The sequence below is a fragment of the Cydia fagiglandana genome, chromosome 13, assembly GCF_963556715.1.
Source record: "Cydia fagiglandana chromosome 13, ilCydFagi1.1, whole genome shotgun sequence".
Lineage (NCBI taxonomy): Eukaryota > Metazoa > Arthropoda > Insecta > Lepidoptera > Tortricidae > Cydia > Cydia fagiglandana.
Window position 1 is genome coordinate 1,207,851 of NC_085944.1, and position 26,811 is coordinate 1,234,661.

A 26,811-nucleotide genomic window follows, 5' to 3' on the forward strand; every position below is an offset into this window, starting at 1 on the left:
TATTACAAAAGTTTCTCACTTATCGACTTACTATACATAAAAATGCAGTATTTTGGTATACATTGCAAAATATCAAACGTTTTTATCGTTTCGCTGTTTTTTTTAAATAGATTTCGTTCTGGTTTTGAATTTCATAGCTGCGGTCCCGTTTTTTGCCGACACATATCCAAACTTAACGCAAATTCACATTTAAGACCTAATAACAATCACAAACGGCTGTCTCCGAAATTGATGTAGTACGCAGCTGTCAACTGAGATCAAAATTTCGAATTAAGAATTCCAAATAGGTGGGAAACTACAAAAAAAAAATAACGACGTCAACAACCTAGTTTACAAACAGCCAAACCGATAAGAAATAATTGCACAGCGAAAACAACAAACACAAACACTAAACGTTATGGAAAGACTACGTCTAAGTTTCACTATCAATAAATCCATTAGTAGAATAATATATAAAAATCCTTTCCGTTAATGATTTTATCTATTTTACCATTTAGTTAATAATATCACGAGGCTTCTATTCCCAAATGATGCCACGATTTACGATGTAATTTCTAACTTATAAGTATTTACAATTCAAACTACCCGCTTGTTGTCTCATCTAAGCTTCGGCTAATGATTCTTGTCCGAACGAACCGAACTGAACGCGTTTAAAACGAAATTACTCTCCTATACAGCCAGTATCTGTAACATTGAAATAAAAATTAAAAACAAAATAATATACTTGAGGTATTACGAAAAAGGAGGTATATGTGTTGTAAGCTGGGGATGACCTCAAAAAATTAGAAAATGATTATTTCTGAAACGGGTGAACCCTGCTTTCTTTTGTTTAATATCTAAGCTGAGGTTCAAATTACGAAAATTAAATGTATAACTAAGTATTTGGATAAATACCAAATAACATTCCATTAAATATAGTCATATCACAAAGTACGAATATGTAACATTCCGAAAAAGGAAATAAAATACAAAATCTAAAATTAAAATTCTTAACTCAAGTTATACTATAATTGGAAAAATAAATGCAAAATCCTCGACTGACGAAGATGAAATTGTGCATTGATTGAAAATTGATGATCTGATCTTTACTGACGATTCACTTTCAGTGACTGATATGTCGGCTTTTAAATTCATAGGTATAATCACGGAAGAAGATACTGATTAACAATAATTTGGATATGGCACGATACCTAATTTTATTTTTAATTTTTCTTTAGATTTTTCAGAATGTTTTATTCTACTGGAAATAAATGCATATTGGCATATTTATATCCCCTTTCTTTGGCTTGTGAAATATCACGGTGTTATATATTTTCCTTGAGGTGTCTTCGTACATATTATTTTGTGATATGTTGGGAATTCGCCTGTAGTTCCTGATAGGTTTAGTTATCGTTCGCCAATGTACACCCTGAGCAGATATGTTTTAATTTCAGACGAAACGGTTCCTAAGCAATTTCCTATAATATCATTAAATAAGTAAATAAAATATTTTTTTTACAATCTGCAGCCATCTTATGGTTATCCTAAGATTTTTGAGAATAATATAATAATAATAATCTAATAAATTTTCAATAACGTGACGTCCGCTACGTTGGTCGACATTTAAATAAGAACCACTATACACTCATAGAGAGAAATCCGAAATTGGATACAGATTAAATATAATTCTATTAATACCTAAAACTACGTAATTTATTACAGAAGAAACGCTTTACTTTTACATCATGATTTGCAATCATGCACACGTATACGATCGTCGAACCGAACCTTTTCGAAGACCCTCTCGCGGCGTGCGTGCCTCGCAACCCTGTAAGTCTCGGCGGCGGCTCGTCCGCCAACTGCCCTCGCCACGCCACACAGTCCACGCCGCGCTCCTCGAAACCTTCACCAATACTTAATGGCATGAAGAAGAACGAAGGCACGGCTACTTGATGATACCATTAGAATTGAAGCCAAACGCACATAGATTACACATATGTTTCAATTAGACATTAATTTTGTACTTTCGAAATCAGATTCTAAGAAGTCTTTGTTTTTTACTCAACATCAACATTTTTAATCTAATTTTTTTGGTTAATTAATTACTATATAATCTGTATTTTTTAAATTTAGATTTTGGCGTTCCGAAAAAGTCGCTTTAAAAAATATTTTCTTTGCATTTTAAAAATTACGGTTTAAAATTTGTACGTTCTTTTTTGTACAGTTAGCGATTCTAATTTGACACTAAACATTAATCGAAAAGTGATTTAAAAAAAACGTTCTTCTTTTACAATACGGTTGGCATAATTTTGGCAGTACTAGAAATATTAATACTTTAGTATTGCTCTGGATTACATTGTCATTTTGAACACTGTTTGAACATTTTCACTAGAAAATGCCAGTAACTTTAGTACTGTTACATTATAATGTCACAAAGCGAAGTTCGATCGTCGAAGCGTACACTAAGCGAGGCCCCGCGATGCGGGCACCCTTCGCCTTTCATTAAGCAAGGGCGCCCACATCTTGAGGCGCCCGCGCGACAATACTGTTCATGTAATTTTAAAACTAACGTCAATATTTAACTAATTATAATACGATTAATTAATAATGCGGCAAAGTCCTGCATTGTTTTGGCATTGTCCGTTATATTGCACATGATGCTATCCCTTTCGTATCCGCGTCCATTGTACCTCGCGCCGAATGCGAGCGGGTGGGCCCGAGCGCAGTCGTGCGAGGGTGAAGTAGCCACCGATTTAAGCCATGGTTTGTGGTCATTGAAGGCCAGGGGGTAGCTGGGGCGCGTGGTCGCTGGCGCCCAAGTCGAACAGGTGGTGCGGGGAGGGCGCGAGCGCGCTCTGCAGCGCCGAGGTCTTCAGCAGGCGCTTCAGCATGCCGCTGGAGCCGCGGTGCTGCAGACTCTTGTGCGTCGTCAGGGAGTTCTTAGTCCGGTACCTTCGGTGGCAGAACTCGCACACGTACAGGGTGTCGGACTGCTCGTGCTTGTCTTGGAAGTGTCGCTTCAGGGAATAGTAACAAGAGAATGTCCGGCGGCAGTACGGACACTCTTGTGGCTCGTTGATCCCGCCGGCGGTCGGCGGGGGCATACGGAGGGGCGGTACAGCTGAAACATTAAAGACAGTTCTATTATACCGCTCCGTTAAGCCATTCGGCTGGGAACCGAACGGCAAAGCTCTCAGACAAGACTATAAAAGGAGTATTAATTGAAAGTTACTGTTATAGCAATTATTAATAATGGAGAATGTATGAGGTTATAGTAATAATAATAGTTATTATTATAATACTAATAATATGCACTGTACACATTGACTAACTACACAGTAATCACGATTTTTTTATTCAAATCTTAGAAAATTCTCTCAACCACAATGACACAGAAACACGTGATAACAAAATGATAGAAGCATGCTTCAAGCAACACAACAACGTCAAAACTGCGAATCTCGATGGGAGAGGGCACTCGGCTCAGGATATTAAACAAATTGAAAAAAATAATAAAAGAAAATATTCCCAAAAAAATTTAAGTGTCAAAAACAGTATCGTATATTTTAAACGTAAACGGAAAAGGAACCTTAACCCTAGCTTAAGACTAAAACGGTGCATGATTATTATTAGAAAGTCACTGTTAATGAGTTAGCGTCTTATCCTTAGCTGCTAAAGCTATGTCTGACCTGGGAGTGCGGTGGTATAGGCGAGGTTGTTCTGATGGTTCTCTTTGCTAGAACACTGCCGCGCGCCGCGCCAACTCCGTCCGAGTAGTCACTAAAAAAACCGAATCTGATCGGTTTCCCCCGGCCTCGACTTGTGGTAGGTGTATATATGGGTCATCAGGGAGTTCCTCGAGCAGTATACCCGCTCACAGATGGTGCATCTGTACTCCTCCTGCCTCTCGGCGTGTTTGTCGGCAATGTGTCGCTTGAGCGACGCCTTCGAGCATAATACCTTCCCGCATAGCGAACACGAGAATAACTTTTTACCTGCAAACAGATCAAACCAAAAAACAAATGTGGGGAGGTCCCCAAACGCGTTCGAAAAATAAACGTAACCTAACTGGGATTCCATTGTTCATTTTTCAAAATGCAATCGTGTGAAAAAATTAATTGAAAATAATTGTTCCAGAAAATAAAAAGTGACTTAAATTATAATAAAATAAAAATGTAAAGTAGGTAAATAAAGAATAAACAGAAATGATGGCGAAGCTGCATAGTGGCTGGTGAATAGTGTTAAGGGAAATAAAACACCATGCAGAAAAGGCGGTACAGAGAATCGAGGCTCGAAAATAAATGCCAAGCGTGACACGTTAATAAAAACATAAAACAGTGCACAGCCAAGTACAGTCAACACTATATATCGAAGCTCCGGGGATACAACTCAATACACGAAGCGTACAATAAATAATCACTACGGGTGAAGCGTGAGGATCTAATAAAACTGACGATATTATTTCAGTATATTTGTTTTTATTAAAAACGCCATTATCATCAATATTAGGATTTATGAAGTTCGGTATAACGATTACAATTACATTTTATGAGTAGTTACTTCAAGTATTTTATTTTAAAAGTAAAAGAAAGAAGACTATTTCGTACATAAGTGGTGTCAATTTGTGTTATCTTTTTGAAAAGTGCAGCCCATCATTTGTTTCATAGTTGCCAGACATTTTACATTCAATTTGGCGCGTTCACAAATAGAATTTATTTAAAAATGGAAGACAAAATTAAAACTCCCCATTTTTGGCACATTTCGCTTTAACGAAAACGATAAATATGGACTGCATTACACAGATGCCAATAACAAAAACGTAAGGAGATTAAAATAATAATTTAAAAGAAAAAAAATATAAAAATTTCAATACAACAACCAATAAATTAATTTAGATTCCTTATAAAATAAGTAAAAACGCCAACAAGAAGTATAAGAACACATTGATAAAGACGCCCGCCGCGCGGGGAAATTATGTACCTACACGAGAAGTAAAATAAAACAGGTCACAGAAACAGTCTTAATCTTGCTAAGATCCTAACTAATGTAGTTTCGACAGGGATGTGTTCTGCTCCTTAGAACACGGTGTAATTCTCGCCCTTTAAAACCATGGTTTTCCACCCTCCAATTTTGAGATCACAATTTTAATTTAGCTCCAATATAAACCGAAACAAGATTCTCGAATCACAAGTGAATATTCAAAAAACCGAATTTTAGACTCGTCGCATTTCGAAGCGATATTTTTTATAAAATTAGTAATTTTAGTAAATAATTGTACAATTTTTTATCTACAAATACGCCTAATAGTGTACAATTCAAACGCGTACTTAGTCTAATCAGTCTATAGCGCTTATTAATTTTGGCAAAAGTTTAGCGTTCACACGCCCTTTTCTCTAAATAAATTCATCACGTTCTTTAAAGACATAATCAAAGACCAAATTACCGTACTGCCTCAGCAGCACATCCCTGTAATCATAAATAAACATGTAGACGCTATTATCTATGTGAATTCAGATAAACCTTAATCCTATGTAGTTAACTAACGTAATTCCCAAACCCAAATTAACAATAAAACCTAGTACTAAATTACTAGAAAAAAAAACAACAATTCTACCGTTTACGTTTCAAAAACTTTGCAAGTTCAAGCAAATAAAAACTTAACATTTTCCTCACACACGGAATGTCGCGAATTTTTAAAAATTTTGATTCCGTTTTTTTTTCCACGTCCTTAAATTTTTTCTAACAAGAACATCGTTCCAATTTTAGCACCAAATCTCTAGTCTTCCAATTCGTTAAAGTATAATATAAAGCCTACTACATATAACTAAACGAATTGTAATGGCTAAGCTTTTATGTATCTAGCAATAACAACAGAACCTTATAACATATAGCATTAAATTTACTTTAGGAAGCCTCTCATACTTGTTAGTAGAAGTATAAAGCGTCGTCCCGACTACAGTACTCGTATAATAAGACGTGTTTCCAACACTACTTCTAAACTTTAGAAGTACACGCAAAATATGTCTTTTTCATTAAAAACACAATAGTTATGTAAAGCAGGCACTAATAATTACTTAATGTGTATATCGTTACAATAAATAATGTGTTTATGTTTAAGAATTTCTTACGGCTAATATAAAGAAAATACAACAATAGTATTTAACGACATTACGTCGGCGAAGTGATGTATATTCAACTAGGAGTAAACACAACTAGACATTAACACCACTGAACTTGTCGGGCTCAAAACTTTTACACTACTTATACATATTAGTATTCTCTAAGTATATTTTCTCAAACAGTCGTTAAAATTTGCTCTTAAATACACGTGCTTTAAAGTACACGTCGATAATTTGGCGTTTCTGTAGTCTAAGAGTTTCGAAGCCCTGCCTTAGTACAATTACAACTATTTATATGGCAAGCAAAAAAATCGTTAAAATTGATCTCGAAATATTGAGTCAGCGATCGACACTGTCAAATTTAGGAACATTTAACACTGAGAGTTATTAAATTTATTCTATTTCCTATTATGTAGTCAATATAATAATGTGTGATGTATTGTAATTACAATTGTACAAAACAAACAGGAACAAAATACATGTATTGTTGTCAATGTACGAAGAATAGATGTATAAAACTATAATAATACGTAAAAAAAACACTACACTAAACAAGGAAAAACGCAACAATAATAATTTGAAATGAACACAAGTCGTAATAAAAGTTTAGTTTGATATAAGTAACTAATTCTGACTAAACTAAAACATAACTATGTAGCCATAATAATCATTCCTTCATAAATGGCACCTCGATATTCACTTCGCAAAATGTTTTTGCATTGATTTTAAATTATATTTCAAGAAATAAAGACTCACTGGTGTGGCAGTGTACAATTAATAGACAATAAAATTAAAATAAATCTAAAAAAGAAAGTAAAACAAGAAAAATTCAAACCGAATGAGTAAGCGAGCAATAAATATTATAACGTTACCTTATTGTGTATGTGTATGTCATTAAATATGTCTATTTCAGTATTGTTGGGTAAAAGTCCGGTATTATTAGTGACCTGTGCTTTCTGCGGGTTGAATTTAGTTCAAAAATAAACCCTTTTTACTTTGTCTTTCTGCTGGTGCTATGTTCTGAATTCAGTCTTACGGATAACAAAATCACCTAAAATTAAAGTGAATTTGAAAAGCCTCATAAGCCAATTATATAATTGTGTATAATTTTTTTAAATAGCATTTTAGTAATCTCGTATACATATTTAAGAGTGAGATCATGTAGGTAAAATTACGGAATAAATAAATTGCAAAACGCCGAAAAATGAACACAAGGTTGAAAACAATATGCCTCTTTAGTTAGTTTACTTACACGAACACGGTTTCTTTTTTTAATTTAAGCCTAATATATAAATTTACAGCACCAAGATATTAATCTTTTCTCAAAATATTTTTTCTCTTCGCCTTATTGTCACACATTTAACATAGTGTATAATTCAGGAATAGTCACATACCGCAGTATTGCACTGTGGGCGCGGTCCCTCGGGCCCGCACCCTCCCTTGTAACATTTGGAATGTCAAAGGAAGCTCTCGGCTTCATTGTGATGATAGTCACTGTCATGGTCACAAACACAACTACCAAGTTCAAAGTTCCGATCGAAAAATGTGTATAAGTAATAAATCTTAAAATAAAATATCAACGAATATCAACGAGACGTTTAAAAGATATAAAAATAAATGTGTTAATTTTTTGTTTAGACGTTGAATTGATCTTTGAACTTGTAGAAGTCTATGTTGTGGTGTTGGGACGCGATGGGATTGATTTTGGCGTCGACGTTGGAAAGGTTCTGGGGCTGGAGCTGCGGCGCGCCGGGCGCGGGCAGGGGGGGGAGCGGCGGCGGCGGCGGCGGCGCGCCGCGCTGGCGCCGGTGGTAGATGCTCTTGTGGTTGTTGAGCGAGTTGAGCGTGCGGAACACCTTGTGGCAGAGCGAGCAGCGCGCCGAGTGCAGCGGCTGCAGGTGCTGCTGCTCCGTGTGCCGTTTGAGCGTGAGCCGCGTCGACAGCAGCTTGCCGCACACCTCGCAGCGGTGCCCCGCCCCGAGCGGGCCCACTGCCACACATAACAACCAACATTAGCGCATTAGTCAACATACAGCCCGCCCACTCGTATCCAACACCACTGCGACCTGCGCTCCAACGGGTCCCATTTTGAAGGAACCAATTGGCACAATTAGTACCACTTGAAAATGTGGTTAATTATTTGCTGTTGAAATTGTATTGTAGAGGCAATTCAACGTGTTTAAAAAGTTCGAATTTGACTAATGCGCTTCTTTTTTGTAAATGGAACGTTGGTGGTTATGTGTGTACCGATCATAGATGTCCCAATTGGTTCCAGAAAGGCAAGACTGCGCGAGTGTGCATCGACCGTGGCTCGAGCGCCGGGAAAAAAGCGGCAATCCACGCTCGCGCAGAAGCGATTTACATTATTAGTAACGATAAATTATGTATACATATAAGATAAAGACTGCAATGCGCATGCAAGTACAAAGTGAATCTATGCTATTTACATACAAGTGTTAGGAACATATCGCGTTACATTTTTTTAAACTTAACAAAGGTACGGGCAAGAGTATGGCTTTAAGGTGGTTAGGATGGCAGTTTTGTTTCGTCGAATGGCAACGTTTCGTATGGCGGGTACGCGGGGCGGCGGAGAGCGCGGGGGGCTCGCGGCGCGCGGGGCCGTCAGTTGACGGGGTAGAACGGGCCCTGGCCCGGCGCCGGCGCCTGCTGCTTGCGGTGGTAGATGGACTTGTGGTTCCGGAGGCTATTCAGGCTGGAATACACCCGCCGGCATATGTTACACACTGGCTCGCGCGAGGGGCGCATGTGAACGTTCTGAATGTGGCGTTTGAGCCGCGTCAGCGAGGATAGACTCTTGTTACACGGCTCGCATCTGTAATCTTCTTGGGGGGTGCGGGCGCCACCTGGTCACAACACAAGCTGTTAGCCCCATCGAAGCTTCGAACGCACTTTTAATGCACTCTCCATAACGTAGCCTCTCTTAAAGCACCGCCACCCCCCTTTAAGTCTGATGATAGCCATCCGTCGAGTCGTATAAAGCGGTATTAGTACGCAATGCATTGTTCTCTCTACCTAACCGTCCTACGGTGCTTACGGTGAAATGAGTGAAATCAGTTTTACAACAAACTGACGCGCCCGGCTCAGTGCAGTTTCGAATATCTCGAACAATAGTAATTCTTCAATGAAATCAAATGTTTTTTTTTAAGCTGACACCGCGATAGCGTTACTAAAATTCCATTGTCCAATCTTGAACGTTCCGAATATAATTTGACACAATATTTTTCCCAAGACAAGGTGATAATGGGTAATACGAGTTTGTTTTTAGAAACATTACTGATTCATGGGATCCTCCGTGATTCTACTGACACGATCTTACAACGAACTAAGATTTTCAAAACTATTACATTCGAGACGCTTGACATTCTTAGGACGAGTGCATTTATTTCTAAGTTTAGTTGCAAATGTTTGTATATACATTGTTTTTGTAACTATAACATTTTACAGCCAATTGGGTCAAGTGCGTGATTGACAAAATTCTTACCATTAACCGTGAAATGATTTGAAGGAAGTAGAAAGTATAAAAAAGAAGAAAGATTCAAAATAAAAGAAATTTGCGAATTAAAATTAAGAACAAAACAACCTAATCCGGAGAAGGGAGTGAGGGATGTCCTAACACACAGTGTTTTAAATCACATCTAGGAAACAAGCTAGCATATGTTCATAAACTATGGTTACAATACAAACATGCACGTCGCATTGCGTTTTGGTTCAATGATCAACGACTTCCAGAACTGCCAACAGACAGGAACCAAAACTTAATAAGTATAGTCAATACATACATCGAACCAGAACACAAAAAAGCTAACATTAATATTTATACAGATCACAGAGCACAAAATGAAGACATATACAGAGGTTAAAAGGTTATAGGAGATAGGGATATCATAAGTAAAATACATAATAATATTTATGTCACGTGATAATTGCCTCATACATTTTGTAAAAATATAAAACCTAATAATGATATATAAACCTAATAATGACAGAGCAGAGAGGAAGCGGTGATGGTGGCATACGACAGACAGTGCATTAAAAATATCGTTTTTTTTCAATATATGTAGGTAATGCATAAAATAAACTTGTTGCTAGACAAGCCGCGACTCACCTTGGGAAGTGCTCGCCATGCCGTCGGGAGCCAGCGGACTCTGCAGACCTGAAAACACGATATCGACATTGCATTCATCTGTACCATGCTTCGTCTTTATTCTAGATAGGGACTATCACAGTATCAAATTCACAAATCACATACTACGGCAAACACTAGTTATAGTTACCTTGCAATGATGGGTGTTCCGTGAGTGCCGTCATATTGAAGTTGTAAGGATTAGAGGGCGCGAATAGTTTGGTGTCCGCCGGTTGTAAGAAGGGCGACGGCGGCAGCTGATGGGGCGGGGGCGGTGGTGTGCGGTCGTCATTTTCGGCTGAACTACCGCGTGACGGCGGGCCCCCTCCCTGAGGCACATACAAAATAGGCATTTTAGTCTTTGGTGTCTTTTATACTAATCTTTAATGATGCTAAAGCTTTGCTTATATTAAATGATTTTAAAGGGTAGAGTTAGACCAAGAAAAGTCTGCAGCGATTTTGGTAGCCCACGCAGTGCAAGTGTTATTTATACGTCATAATTTCATAGATGTTTGACGTTTCAAATAATACTGGCACTGCGTGGGCTATCAAAATCTGCAGCACTTGGCTGTAGACTTTTGTTGGTCTAACTCTAGTTACACAGTTAATCTAGAACTTAAGGCAACTTGCCTATCTTATCTCGTTATCTAAATAGCTGAACTACCTAAATTATATTCTGTCATATTCTGATTATTCAGTCTTCCTGAATGGAGGCAAATTAAAAAAGTTATTTAGGCAAAATTAAGACTTCAACTATCAGACTTGGTATTCCAATTTAACTTTGGCGAACCAACTTTTCACTAAGTGAAAAAAATATTCTAATGTTCGTACTTCGTACTTCCCAGGCTCGTCTGTTGTTGAGAAAGTAGGTACGAATATTATATATAAATTTAAGGAATCTGCAAATCGACCGAGTGTTAAGTTTCCATTCACAATGTTATTGATCTCTTTTACTTTAGGAAACCACGAAACTTCTCTTGAATGAAAGGTACGCTCAAAGAATTTAATTTCAGTACCTACCATTTCGTACCTTATCACAGTGAAAACACACGATACCTTACTACCTACACATTCACGGCTACCATCAGTTTGGCATTGACATAAACGCTATCGTGAACGTAATTTACTTTCGATAGGTAATTTACCGTTTACTCGTACTAATTAAATAATAATTCTTTCTCTTTTTTTTGTATACTTAGAAAGGGACAGTATCGTTTGGAGTGGAGTGAAGTTAGGCACGTAAGACCGTAAAGAAACGTAAAACGTGAAATACGGCACGTTTATTCACTGAAAGTAAGTGAAAAATACTCTGCCAACTGATGGTAGAGGCTCTTACCTATCTTGTACTTTGTGACAGTGTTTTGTTTTAGGTCCCTAGCGACTTTAACATTGATTCCTAAATGATACCTTTCTAAATAAATTAAATGTGCTAAACTTTCTGAATCACCTAAATCACGTACACAGTAGCGAGAGGAGAAAACCTTTACTTTATGTTTTCCAAACTTTAAATTCGTAATTCGATCATTTATAATACTTTTACAGCAGCAAGCTAATGTTTCAGTTCTAGAAGCTCAGGCATTAAGATTACCGAGTATCTAGCACTAGAATCCGTACCCGGAACCGCTTAGTGTCAAATGGCACGCCGATTGTGTTCAGGTGACGAATTATCGGGCAGTTAGCTTTGCTCTAGTGCCCGAGTCGGGTTAAGTTCTTAATGTGTTGCCTAAAGTCGCAATTCATGTAATCACGTGACAAAATGGGCGACTGCGAGACACATATTTTGACTAAGTAATAAAACTATTTGGGAGTAGCGCATCCTTAGTGCTAATCGGGTTAAAAACTTTTTTATGAGTTAAGATTATGCGACTATTCGGAGATATCATAAAACAAATGGAATTTCAAGCCTAATTTTCGTATTTAAAGTCCTTAAAGGCATGTTAGAATCTTCTACTCCTTAAAATTTGTAAAATTTGTCATAGAAAAATGTGTGTAAATCGTTAACTTTTGATATTCTGAACGTTTTTGAACGTTTGTCATGGGTTTGAACACATGGAAATGGAAACGCTTGTTCCAAAAGCTTGGTGCTGACGAGGAAACGATGTAAATCCTCAACAGAAAAAAATCCCACTATATTGTCATTGTAACGGTCACGTTGTCAAAGTAGGTATGTGACTATTTGAGATTCTAAAACTATAAATAAGACATAATTAAATAACTAACATGGTATGTGCCTTAAATTCGATGCCAAAATGACAACGTCTGAATTTCTAAATCTTTTTCGTTTTAAATATGTACTCATATCGATAATTCTTTAGTTATTTCAACATCTTCATTAAGATATTTCCTGGAACCTAAAATAAATATTTTCATTTATCACGGAACTAAATAAGACGAAAGCCAAGGCCGAGGCCCGTTAATACCAACATATAATGTTTTCGTTACTACGAGGAAATAATTCCGTTTCTATTTGGAAATAATAATTTCAGGAGAGAATATCTTTAATAAGCGCACGAATTGATGAAAGCCAGTTTTATGATTTCATTAGGTTTAAGTACGCTAACGTAATTTGCGTAACTGCTGTGATTCCGCGAATATTTGAACTAGTACCTACTAAGTAACCTTCACCTGTACAGTTGAATTTGAACTCAATACCTACACCAATACTAACTTCAAGTTCTCAATTGTAAATTTTAACTGCAGGTATCTTATAAATCCGCTCTTTTATTGTAAAAAAGAAGTAACGTTTGAATAGTCTATAAAAATTGTTGAAGCAATAATTCTAAAATCTAAAGATAAATGTTCAAAATTGTGCGTTAACTTTAGACCTCGGTCTTCCATTGACGCCGCACATATTTATAATTGCACGCAGTGGCATCAACGGGAGACCAATGCCTAACTTCGATTTTACCAACTCACGAGTGGTCTGTGATGCGGCGGCGTGTCATCCGTACTCCGGTCTATATCAGCGTTGGAGCTGCATATCATGTCCAGAGGCTCATTCTTGACCTCATCCATAAGTCTCGGCGACGGCGAAGAGCTACTATTCGATATCCCGTTCCCGTTGTTCCCAGGCTCATGGGCTCTTGTGTTGTTGATGATCGAGTGGTTTTTAGTCGAGAAGTCGGCTGCGTGAATCTGTGTTTCGTTGTTGTTGTCGTGGCGCGCGCGCTTGATGACGTCAGGGGAGTTGTCAGCGGAGCGGGACATGCGGCGGGGAGGGAGGGAGACTCGGCGCATCATATGCTGGATGCTGGAGTGCTGGGGGTGGGACAGGAGTGCTTCTTCGAGCTTGTCGGTGTAGGAGGGGGTGTGGGGGTGCGCGTGCGCGGGGTGCGGGGGTGGGGTGTGGGGGGAGGCGGCTGCGGCGGCGGCGCGCGCCAGGCTCTGCACCAGGGGCTGTGGAGGAAGCCGAGTGTTAAGAAGTGCATTAATACTTTAACCTGAAAGAAGTTTGTTGATGGTGTTACCCCTGATACATTTTGAACTATCAGCCACCCGGCTAGAAATTTGTGTTTTCTTTTACATAAAGTTTTATTATTTTCACTGGAGTCCGTCGAAGCTACTTGAACAGATCAAACCCAAATGCAGCCAATAGAGATGCCTCTATGGCGAAAAAACAGATACCTACTCAACGTTCGACCAAAGCTGGTGCAATTTTTGCAATCTTCCTTCCCTAAATAAGTGTGCAACTTTTAGAAACAATTTTGCCAATACGTTGTACTTACCCCCTGAGCATCATCGTTCTGCGTGAGCCCGGAGACCCGCAGCACCTCAGCGGTCTTGAGGAAGGAGGAGAGACTCCGCTGGTGCACGTTCACCTCGCCGTGGTAAATGAACTCCACGAGGGCGTGCAGATCCGTGAAGGCCACGTCTTGGAGGACGATCACTGGGTGTTTGCATGGTGTTGACTGGGGGAGAGAAAATTTATTAGAACTGCCGGCCTAGCCAAGATTACAATCGCTATCGCTTCGTCAACGAAAAGCATTATGTCTCTCTATCACTCTTCCGTATTGGTGCGACAGTGACAGTTGCGTTTCGATCGCTACGGAGCGTAAGCTATCGGCATCTTGGCTACGCGGCCTGGGGGCCGATTTTTGAAATTCGACCACTCGATTTCGTGTATTTCGTTAAATGATATCTCCCCTACTAGGCGTTTAAATGCTACTAATATAATTGAAATCGAGTGGCCAATACCACTAGATTCCAACTTTCGATCGCTCGTGTTTCAAAAATTAGCATTTCGCCATTTTCCACCGATTTTCGAGTGACGAAATCGAGCGATCGAATTTCAAAAAAATCGGCAACCTGGTCAGATTAAATAGTCTTAGTTGCACCATCCGCATTTGACAGACCGATGAACGTCACCTGGCGCGCTTCGGCAATTTACTATGAAACTTTCCATACAATAAAATTTAGCAAACTGTTTAAGAGCCAACAGGAGTGGTCATTTCTCCATACAAACGTACTCCTCGTTTTCCTCCGTGGTTTTTGAAGCTAGAGTAATGATTTTTTCACACAGATTAATATTGTCAATATCTGTGTCGGACCGTTTTGCTTTTTTTGATATTTTTGTTTTTTAAGGCGCTAGAGTCCTTCAAAAATGGCCAAAATGGCCTAATTGACTATGCCACAAAGAGAGGAGTGGCATTCAAAACTGATATCAATTAGCCAAAAAAGCAAAACGGTCCGACACAGATAATTTTATAATCACTTAGATTTCTAACTTTGGTTACGATTGGTTAAGTTTTGGAGGAGGAAACAGAGGAGTACGAAACCTCGATTTTTGAGATTTTTACGCAGGATTTTTCGCCTTGTCCTTATCGCACTACTTTTAGGTGCCGCTTCCGTTAGCGAGACAGGTATATTTACCTAAAATATTTAAAACTCAGCTCCTGTTTCGTCTTAACGATGACAAACAGTTTGGTGCAACCGACCCTTAGAAGTCTTAGTGCTATGTGGGTAGCCGGTGAAAAAAATAAAATTTATTTACTACGTCCACGTGATCGATTTATATTACAAAACTGAGCCATTCAAATTTTAACAACAATTTTTAACGTTTCCGAAAAATCAATACTAAGAATTTTGATACGTCCTTGAAGATTGCTCACACTGATTGAGGCACGCGAAATCGAAATCGAATGTTTAAAAATCGTTATAAGTTTAAATCAGTGCATGACACATTGTTTTGCTGGAATCGGTGTACCAGAGTTCTTGTCAGTAAGTTAATTATAATGTTGGTTTATTTATTCGTAATATTTAAAGCGTAGGTATAATTTTAGAATACTTTCTTTATAATAAATGATTAAACAGAATTTTATAAAATTACCCGTATGCATTAAAAACCAATGTATAATTATACACTATGACGTGATACATGAATTGTTTTTATGCCATTAATTAGGTATGTTAAGTAATTAATTTTAAGATACATTATGTACCTATTAATTTAAATTATGGGTGCTTATGCCATATTAAAATGCAATATCAATACAGGAAGACAAAATTATCATATTATAATTGCCATATCACTACGACACTCTCGAATGCAGATCAATATTTTAACAAATATTACTTTAATACTTATGTAATATAAATGGTATATAAGCTAATTGTAGCGATGGATATGTCAATATAATTTTAATCGATGACTATAAGAATATAGTAATGATATATTTATACATAAATTAGTAACCACAATCAAATTCAATATAAAAATAAACTTGCCTTACTTTTTTATTTATTACCTACATCATAATAAGAATTGATAACAAAATACTTAAAAGTATTATAGGAACTATATACCTAGTTAAATGTAGTATCTAAATTCTGTAGCGATCAAAGAAAAATAAGTGAATTCTAATTTCATTACATTAGATTCGTTCATAAAATCATCCATAACTAATTTTCCACAATTACACAACATTGTAGTGTGTATAAGCGGATGCGTAATTTCGCCCAAGGTTGCCAAGTCAGGTTGGCCGAGTGGTCTAAGGCGCCAGATTTAAGCTCTGGTTCCCGAGAGGGAGCGTGGGTTCGAACCCCACACCTGACAAAACGTTATTACACTTTTTGATTTTATATTTTGTTGTTTTGAATTTTGTTACGTTTTATTTTTATTTAATGATAGTCATATAATTTAAATTAATTTATAGTTAATTTATTTTTTAATAGTTTGTTATTTATTATGAGTACATATTAATACGCAATATTTTTTTACGGTACCTACCCATAAAGTACGTATATCGATTTTATAAAAATGTTTGACGGTTTGTTTTTAAAAAGCAAAATAATGTATACCGGCTGTGGCCTGTAATTTGAGGAAATAATTAAAACATAGATTGTACTCCTCCACATTTTGTTTTGGTTGATAAATTTTATTAATTTTTTTTACTTATCTCTTGAAAAATACTTACTTTTAATAGCTCCCTAAAATACGGGCTGCAAGCCGAGAGCACTACCCGGTGCGCCTTCAAACTCTTCCCATCACAGGCCAGCGTGACGTCCACAAAGTCCTCATCATCCCGAAGGTTCTCGAAAGCGCTGGTGATGCTACTCTGGTAGTTGTTCCACCGCAGGCAGAAGTGCTGCGTGTCGGCCATTGTTGTGGTTAGCGAGTCATGTGTGTGCGACCTGGAAGGATAGATGGCGTTAGTGTTCGTGCTAAAAAGTAAGTTGTTTATGTCAGGATGCCGGTTTGTTTCGAGGTCACTTTTTCTTTTTGATAGGGGGCGTGCATGACCGGTAGGGGGCAGCAGGAGCCCCCTGATTATTGCCCACAAGATGGCAGAACCTACAATGCACATGAACGTGAACTATAGAGGGCAGCACTTGCTTTGGCGTGTCAATGTGTTTCCGTTTCAAGTCACAAGATGGCAGACCTTCCAATGCGCAAGGTGCCTATAGGTATGATATGATATAAATTTAAATTAAATTTCCTTAATCATAATTAAAACTTAAATAGTGCTATATTGGCAACATTGGTTTTCGTTCACTGATTCTACTTACTGTATTTAAGTTCTTCCTGTCTGTATGAACGTCAAACCACTTAATATTTTTATGCAATTAATAAATAAAGTGTAACTAAACATCATTTACATATATTTTCTTCATTTCTGTTAATTAATTTTCTTTTACTTTTTAGACTTTCTTTAATTTATAAGAAGTAGGCTCTGCATGATAATGTGTGATGCATAATCAACAGAACTTAAATGTTTATATTATGTAAGTATATGCAGTTTTAATTTTATTATATTCTTGTAATATTATGGGATCCAACTTAAACCACGAATGGCGCGTTATTTGATAAAAATAACCAGTCGATACGGTATAGATTGGATTAAATCGTACGTATGTCATTCCTATTATATTCGTAGTTGGCACAAAACATAACATGTTTATCATGCTACTTTCAAAGATAAGCTCAAGAGAAACCGTTATCAAAAGACTTTAGCACAATATGGTCAATTATTATAATAGAAATAAAACAACAAAGATTAAAAAAACGGGTCAAACGTGATAAAAACGTCTTGCATAATGTATCAATTGCTTATTAAAAATGAATAATGATTTTGGCCTATTTTATTGCAAAAATATTGTCGCGATACTATTATGAAGACAGATAAGTAGGTACTATTATTTATGACAGCTACAGATGTGGCTTGAAGGACTATGGTGCCCTCTGAACCTTATTGCTTGACAGCAATTTTTCAATTCTATTTCAACTCTTTGATCTTCATCATCATCAACTTAAAGAGCTATTCTCCTGTCGTAGAAGTATCTATGTAGTATGTTCTTTTCAATTTTAAATTTGAGGTTTCTTCGAAATCAAATGACAACTAGGTATACGCGCCATTTTTAATCGAAGTCAGTATGTCTTATAGTGCATAAATAAATTTAAGCACGCAAGCTCTTTGTTGCGTATAAATAATGAATAATCTTACACAAACAAATAAAAATTACGGGACCATATTGCACAAATCACTACCAACTAGGCTAGGAAGTTAACACGGTTGGCAACTGTCAAAGGTTTGCATAAATGGCACCAGCATACGTGTTACCTATTATTTATTTATGACAGCTACAGATGTGGCTTGAAGGACTATGGTGCCCTCTGAACCTTATTGCTTGACAGCAATTTTTCACTTCTATTTCAACTCTTTGATCTTCATCATCATCAACTTAAAGAGCTATTCTCCTGTCGTAGAAGTATCTATGTAGTATGTTCAATTTTAAATTTGAGGTTTCTTCGAAATCAAATGACAACTAGGTATACGCGCCATTTTTAATCGAAGTCAGTATGTCTTATAGTGCATAAATAAATTTAAGCACGCAAGCTCTTTGTTGCGTATAAATAATGAATAATCTTACACAAACAAATAAAAATTACGGGACCATATTGCACAAATCACTACCAACTAGGCTAGGAAGTTAACACGGTTGGCAACTGTCAAAGGTTTGCATAAATGGCACCAGCATACGTGTTACCTATTATTTATTTATGACAGCTACAGATGTGGCTTGAAGGACTATGGTGCCCTCTGAACCTTATTGCTTGACAGCAATTTTTCACTTCTATTTCAACTCTTTGATCTTCATCATCATCAACTTAAAGAGCTATTCTCCTGTCGTAGAAGTATCTATGTATTATGTTCAATTTTAAATTTGAGGTTTCTTCGAAATCAAATGACAACTAGGTATACGCGCCATTTTTAATCGAAGTCAGTATGTCTTATAGTGCATAAATAAATTTAAGCACGCAAGCTCTTTGTTGCGTATAAATAATGAATAATCTTACACAAACAAATAAAAATTACGGGACCATATTGCACAAATCACTACCAACTAGGCTAGGAAGTTAACACGGTTGGCAACTATCGAAGGTTTGCATAGATGGCACCAGCATACGTTTTGCTAGTTTTGTTCTTTGAGATGTGGCTTAAAGGGTGGATGCCATAAAAAAAAAACATCCGTAAACGATTTGTAATAAGCTTAGGTACCTATATGCTGTCGCCATCTATAACATAGGTACTTCAACAGTCCAATCCCATTGTCCAAAAAAAATATAATTCAGACTTAAATAATTAAATCTAAACAATAACGCAATTGTAAGTAAATACCTCGAAAAGTAACTTCATTGACTTCTTTAACAAAAATACTGAAACTTTTAGTTTTGTAAGGCATTTGAGTGGATTCCTTATGAAACAAATGAAGGTTTTTTTATTGAATCCTATAAAAGTGGCCTTTGTTCTAAGCCTCTATTGTAAGTCCAACTGAAAGACACATGAACAAACAAACAAAGAACAAACTGGTGGTTAAAAAAAATATTTTTATTGTTTTTCATTTAGGGCGCATGAGATTCACCATTGAGGTTACATCAACTGAGTCGATCGATCAAACAACCCAATGTAATCAAACTCGCGTGCGAGTTATCGCACCGGCTAAATGAGCCATTAGGTATTTCGTTTACTTATTAGGTAAGTAGGTAGGTACCTAACGGCCCCATTCTAACTTTAAGATACGTCAATGAATAGATCTGGAAACGATATGGATTAGATATGTCAGTGTCAAATGTGACGTTTCTTCAAACAAATACGTCACTTTTGACACTGACATATATAATTCATATCGTTTGCAGATCTATTAATTCACGTATCTTAAAGTTCGAATCCGGCAGTATATATGATAATACTATTACTTATTCTGTGTATATTTAAATAAGGGCAACGAGTTTTCAGCCAGTAGGTATATTGCCAAACTAACCCGTGCGGTGCTAGGTTAGAAACTACTACCCTCAAAAAAGATTTACTTTTAAAGGCCTGTGCACACCGGCTGCGTGTGCGTGATGTGCACGTGCGCGTGCGGCGTTGTAGTATACACATCCTTATGAGAGATGGCACACCGCTTGCGTGACGTGTGCGTGTGCAGCTCCAATATTTTAGCGCACGCACACGCACACGCAAGCCGGTGTGGCTCGGCCTTAACTCTGTCAAGCTTGAATAATGTAGGCGCGAAGAATCAACCTTCTATACTAATTTTGAATTACGTGCCACTTTTTACTGACAAACTTGGCTTGCCAGAGCATATTTATGTTTATATAATAATCGTCATTGTCAAACGTTTGCGCTTAACAATATTATTGCCGTAAAAAGTAAAATAAAAGTAAACGCCCTTAATTACGCGACAAGAGCGCCTGTTGTTGCTTAGCTCGTTATGTTAATTATAATGTATTTAATATTGTTATAATTGTGCACAATAAAGAATATTACTACTACTAATACTTTAAAAGTTAGCAGTGGCCGTACCAAGTATGTGTAGTTAGTATGTGAAGTGTGTTTCACCCTTAGAGAATTTAATAACTGGAGACGCCTTAAGACTTACTCCTCTGCCGAAAAACTTGCACACTTTTGCAAACTTGTATGGATTGACATGGCTATTTGTACGTTACGTACAAATCATGTAGGAAATAGCAATACATTTGACGTACCCTCCCCAAAAATCGGCAGACTGTTTCGTACAGAAAATGACAGCCATGACGTCTCCAGTTAATATATCGTCGTGACAAGCAAAAGTCACTAAGTACTATCAAAAAAATAAAGTAACAATGCACTTTATTACACTTGTAACACAGTTTATTGTCCAATAATTTCAGTGGTGTTAGTTAGTGACTTTTGCTTGTCACCCGACGATATAATAGTCGCACCAATAAAAGTCTGCAGCGGATTTGATAGTCCACGCATTGTAAGTGTTATTTATACGTCATAATTTCATAGAAGTTTGACGTTTAAAATGACACTTGCACTGCGTGGGTTATCAAAATCGCTGCAGACTTTTTACGGTCTAATTCTAGAAATAGCAATACATTTGACGTCCCCTCCCCAAAAATCGGCAGACTGTTTCGGACAGAAAATGACAGCCGTCTCCAGTTACTGAATAAGGCTTCATCTGTCAACGGTCAGAATATTTTGCCCTACATACGCTTCCTAGAACTACCTTGTCTATAGTACGATGACGATTCTCGCCACTTATAATGACATTTAAGACAATTTGAGCTAGACATCGGACCAGATGCCTTCCGTCGCTGAAATCTGACCTTATCATTGTCTCTGTGTCATTGTGCTTTTGTTGACAAACTTTCCATGTCATGACAAACGAATATATGCCTTAACACGTAAGGTATAAGATGCAGGTGGGATTGGAGAATGTTTGCAAGGAATGGAAGAAATTGATAGTTTCTAAGGCATTTTTTAAACATAGTGTGGTAATGACTATGTTTCTTGGGTGGCCGTAATGAAAGGTATTCTCTCTTTTACCGTAGGTACTTCTATTTCTTCTTCCTCGCGTTATCCCGGCTTTTTGCCACGGCTTATGGAAACCTGGGGTCCGCTTGACAACTATTCCCAAGAATTGACGTAAATAGGCACTAGTTTTTACGAAAACGACCTCTCTGCCATCTGGCATCTGACCTCTTTACCATACTTGAGGCTAAATTAATCGTACAATCATATAATCTCGTTTTCATAGATTCTATGACCCTCATAGAATATTAACAATACATAACAAACTTTTTATATTTCATAAAATAATGAATTTATGTTCCTACTTGAAGTTTCAAAGTACCTACCTAATTAAATTTTCAATGACTCACACAAAAAATAAAGAAATACTTAAGTCGGTTATATTTCCAAGTTGGATAGGCGTTGTAGGTAAAATTGTTACATGAATAAGATTAAGTATTTGCATATGAAAAATATTATAATCTATAAAGGAGGAGCTATAGACACAACCATACCGTTAACACACATTTAGTACCTATGTATATCTAAGCTGAAACTCGAACTAGCTCAATAGAGCTTTAGATACCTAGGTGTTCTATTGGTTAACCATTTAACCCTTTCAATTTTAACACGTCCACAAAAGAAATTAAAGGAGCAAAGAATGACACGCCGCATCGTTTTGCTCTACTATTCAATCGGATTGAAAAGATTTACCCTACTGTAAATATTGGGCTAAGACACAAGCGGACGCGATAACGTTACCCATCCATTGGCCTTGGCTCACGACATTAACCTATCCTCGGTAAATATGATTCTATGCTGGGTATACCAATGTAATGAATTCAAGGATAACTAATACATTTTAACATTTCCTCTTTCCTAAATCCACATTAAATACCACGAATCGGTGAAGGAATTTAAGTTAAATATGTAGCTAATTACACGATTGTTATATGTGGTCATAAATCAGATAGGTATTGAATTTAAGGTAAATATGTAAATACAGCTAATTATTACACGATCGTTATTTATGGTCAGAAATTAGACAGGTATTGAATTTTTGTAGGTGCATATCCAAACTTGATTCAAAATTAGGGATTATGCGATGTTTATGCCATTATTGTTTCCACCTAGTCGCGATTCTACACAATATGAATTCCACGCAGCTGAAGTTTATCACATGCGTTATTCCTCACAGTCATTATTTCAACACAGTCTTGATTCTACCTAGTAGCGATTCTACACAATATTTATTCCACACATCTGCAGTTTATCACATGCGTTATTCCTCACAGTCATTATTTCAACACAATCTTGATTCTACCTAGTAGTGATTCTACACAATATTTATTCCACACATCTGCAGTTTATCACATGCGTTATTCCTCACAGTCATTATTTCAACACAATCTTGATTCTACCTAGTAGTGATTCTACACAATATTTATTCCACACATCTGCAGTTTATCACACACAAATATATTATTATACAATCGTCGCAACTCTTATTAATGTTCGACATCGGTCACATTTCTGGTAAAAAGGCACCTTATATGAGTATTTTTTTAATAATAAGGGATTAATACTAACTACTAAGAAACAGTTTTCATATCAGAAATAAACTTCACTGGCCGCAGTGGCCTCTTGTCAAAGCCATTGTCTTGTTTGACGTTATCGCAATTGTTCACGGATCAAAATAAATTAATTTCTATTGCTTAAAGTTACTAAAACCGGAAAAACTTCTTCTTCTTCTCAACAACTTCGAGTACCGAGTTCCCAACAGAGACGGATGGGCACAACATTGGCATTTGACATAAGTTTCGTCTTGTCCATGTTCATTTTCAAGCCTACCCGTTGTGAAACTCGGTTGAAGTCATCGAGCATCATGCTGAGTTACTCCATCGACTTTGCCATGACTACGTATCGTCGGCAAACCGAAGGTGAGTGATGTATTCGCCGTTGATGTAGATGCCAAGTCCTTGCCATTCCAGGAGCTTGAAGGTGTCTTCCATTACGGCAGTAAACAGTTTCGGAGAGATAACGTCTCCCTGCCTTACGCCTCTTTGCAATGGAATCGCCTTCGTACTCTGCTCCTGAACTCGGACCGACATGGTGGCGTTACTATACAAATACTTAAACACTTCGATGTACCGATAGTCAATATGGCATCGCTGAAGAGACTCAAGCACCGCCCATGTTTCCACCGAATCGAAGGCTTTCTCATAGTCCACAAACGCTAAGCATAATGGTAAGTTATACTCTTCGGTCTTCTGTATAACTTGCCGCAGCGTATGGATGTGGTCTATGGTACTATAGCCTTTTCGATACCCGGCTTGTTCGGGAGGCTGGAAGTCATCAAGTCTGTGTTCGAGACGGTTCGTGATGACCCTTGAAAACAGCTTATAGACATGGCTCAGAAGCGTGATGGGTCTGTAGTTCTTCAATAGGCTGTTATCACCTTTTTTGAAAAACAGCACCACCTCGCCTTTATTCCATGTTTCAGGCGTTTTGCCCTCGGACAAGACGGAATTAAAGAGCTTCTGGAGGACTTTAAGTACCGGTGTTCCACCCGCTCTCAGAAGCTCTGAAGTGATTCCGTCTTTGCCCGGCGCCTTGTTGTTCTTAAGCTGCTTCAGGGCCATCCTAATCTCGTACAGACTGATGTCCGGGATATCTTCGGTATAATGTCGGGACAGCTTGGCTCTTGGATCTCCTACCAAGCTGTCAACGGGCTTTGCAATCGAAGTGTATAACTGTCCATAGAACCTCTCGATCTCGCCTAAAACCTCCGCTTTGCTCGACGCTATGCTGCCATCTTCCCGTTTCAGCTTCGTCAGCTGGCTTTGCCCAATAGACTTGTCCTTTGCGAACATTTTGGAGCCTTGGTTTCACTCAATAGTCTCTTTAATACGGTTAGTATTAAAGAGACGCAGATCATGTCGCAAGGACTTAGATATACGTCTATTGAGTTGCCTATATGACTTCGCGTCATCGGGAGACTGCAACTGTAGCGAGCGTCGTTCAGCCATGAGGTTTAAGGTTTGCTCGGTCAATTTCTGAGGTCTATCTTTACGGCGGGGTCTAAAAAACTTAGACCCTACTATGTGGACAGTTTCCACTAGCCCGTCGTTGATTTCGTCCACTGAAGCCAAGTTCTCTAGGCAAGCAAAGCGGTTAGAGAGCTCGAGTTGAAAGCTTTTGGGGTCTTGAACATGGGCTCGATTAGGTCGGAGCGTAGACTTCATCAGGCTGGACCTTTCAAGTTTAATATTGATATTCAGTGAGCCTCTTACGATTCGGTGATCACTACCGGTCTTTACCCTGTTGATCACAGAGACATCGCTGAATATCCGTTTCTTGTCGGTCATGATGAAGTCTATCTCGTTTCTCGTGGCACCGTCAGGACTCATCCAGGTCCATTTCCTGTGAGGCGGCTTCTGGAAGAAAGAGTTCATCACGAAGAGTTCCTCTCTCTCCAGAAAGTCGGCCAGCCTCTGACCCCTGGGGTTCCGCTGCCCATACCCAAATTGCCCCACTCTCAACTCATCACCGCTTCTCTTGCCCAACTTTGCGTTGAAGTCCCCCATAACAACAGTAAAGTAGGTTTTAGAAGTATGTATGGCCCTACTTACGTCCTCATACATAGCCTCTACTACTTCATCATCGGAGTGTGACGAGGTCGGTGCGTATACCTGAATGACCTTCAGCGAATATCTTTTGGATATTCTGAGTATTAGGTATACGACCCTGCTCGACACACTGTCGATGGTTATTATGTTGTTTATGAGGGACTTGTGAACGAGAAACCTGACACCACCTTGGGACTGTTGGTCGCCCTCCCGGTGGTAGAGCAAGTTACCAGACTTCAGGGTTGTCGTGTCCTCCCCCTCTCTACGGACTTCGCATAACCCTACAATGTCCCAGTGTAACCTGCTCAGTTCCTCTTCCAGCTCGCAGATCTTTTCGTCAGTCCTCATAGTGCGTATGTTGTGTGTTACCAGGGCCAGTCGTCGTCGGGGTGGGTAGCCGGATCTTTGCCGGAGATTCTTAGCACCCCTGACCCCGCTAATGCCCTGACCGCTACCATAGCCAGAGCACCGGGGGTCGCTGGAACCTCGGGGCCGTGGTTTTATTGTGCTCTGCATGATGGGGGGTGAATGCCATAATCGCCACGCTTGGCAGGCGGGTTGGCGATCGCAGTCGAGTACACCGAATTTGAGGGACGCTGCTGCCCGTCCACCGGTGGTCTTGGACGTAGTTTCAGGACATACCCGGGTCCTAGGATACTAGGGTCTAGGAGTTACTATTACAGAATCTCGAAAAGACAGATATCACTCATGAAACTCATCTGCTTTAGAAAATAAAATCTTTGATTTCGCGTTTTAAGTTTTTGTTTCTTACGATACGCCACTGTATTGGTTTTACAAAGAAATATGCAAAAATGACAGTTTTGTTTTTATTTTTTACAAAAATGTATATAACAGTTTTAGCTTCTAATAACCTCAGGAATGTGCTGTTAAAGTTATTCGGTTTCCTCCTGATACACCGTGTATAACTTTCGCCACGTACCCCAGGGTAACCTTTCTTTAAAAAAAATCGCTACGTTTTCGTGAATAACTGGGACGATTACAGGTGAAGACCTGTGCGACAGCATAGTGTCTATCTCTTTCTTACTTACTTATAAGTACGTTAGTGGGAATAGATCGAAAGTATAAAAACGTTCAACTTAGTAGAGCTGATCTGCTTTTTACTGATATCCGTGGATAGGTAATATTGTCCGTATTGCCTCCATCTAATATTTCTCACCCAGCAAATACAAAAAATAAATGGAGTTGTGTCATCATCATCATCATAGGCCTTTCAGTCTATTGCAGACTATACAAACAGTGTCAGGCAGGGCGACAACGTTTTTCATGGTTGTATAAGCCAATACGGGAGCGGCAACCACGACCGCAAAACTGGCAGGTGTAGTGTGCCCGTGGCGAACACATGTCGGGCTGATGACGCTTGGCTCGCTTACTTGCCAGTGTCTTAAACCAAGCGTCATCGTGGATTTTACGACCATCGAACACCAGTTTGCGCCACTTATCTCTGTCCGCAGCAAGCTCCTCCCATTTATGAACCGGGATGTTGAAGGAGTTCATGTCTCGCTTGACGCAGTCCTTATGCCGTAGCATCGGCCGACCGACACTTCTCTTAGCATCAGCTATGGCGCCAAGCAAAACACGTCACGGCAAACGAGAAGGTTGCATTCGGAGTTGTGTAGAACCACATTAATAAGAGTTGCGACGATTGT

The 26,811-nt window shown here is 38.4% G+C and overlaps 2 protein-coding genes and 1 non-coding gene across 6 annotated transcripts in view; 1 reads left to right on the forward strand and 2 right to left on the reverse strand.

The window, feature by feature from the left end:
- On the reverse strand, nt 1–3,807 carry LOC134669949 (broad-complex core protein-like). Its single transcript, XM_063527582.1, has 2 exons — nt 3,669–3,807; nt 1–3,100 (listed from the first exon to the last, which is right to left on the reverse strand). The coding sequence occupies exon 2, from the start codon at nt 3,081–3,083 to the stop codon at nt 2,751–2,753; it is 333 nt and encodes a 110-aa protein (XP_063383652.1). The 5' UTR covers nt 3,084–3,100; nt 3,669–3,807; the 3' UTR covers nt 1–2,750.
- LOC134669948 (broad-complex core protein isoforms 1/2/3/4/5) overlaps nt 3,123–26,811 on the reverse strand; it is a 31,175-nt gene continuing 7,486 nt past the window's right edge. The window contains exons 1-6 of one of the 4 annotated variants that reach the window (XM_063527581.1): nt 16,656–16,891; nt 13,968–14,150; nt 13,159–13,638; nt 10,394–10,571; nt 10,225–10,272; nt 3,123–3,974 (exon numbers count right to left, since the gene is read on the reverse strand). In XM_063527581.1, the coding sequence (XP_063383651.1) occupies nt 3,760–3,974; nt 10,225–10,272; nt 10,394–10,571; nt 13,159–13,638; nt 13,968–14,150; nt 16,656–16,841 (1,290 nt within the window). In that variant the 5' untranslated portion in view covers nt 16,842–16,891 and the 3' untranslated portion in view covers nt 3,123–3,759. Of the gene's footprint in view, nt 3,975–4,057; nt 8,963–10,224; nt 10,273–10,393; nt 10,572–13,158; nt 13,639–13,967; nt 14,151–16,655; nt 16,892–26,811 lie in introns of those variants that run through there. The other 3 variants (XM_063527579.1, XM_063527578.1, XM_063527580.1) reach the window with 3 other exon arrangements.
- Trnal-uaa (transfer RNA leucine (anticodon UAA)) lies at nt 16,211–16,294 on the forward strand. The gene has a single exon. It is a non-coding gene; the product is annotated as a tRNA-Leu (tRNA).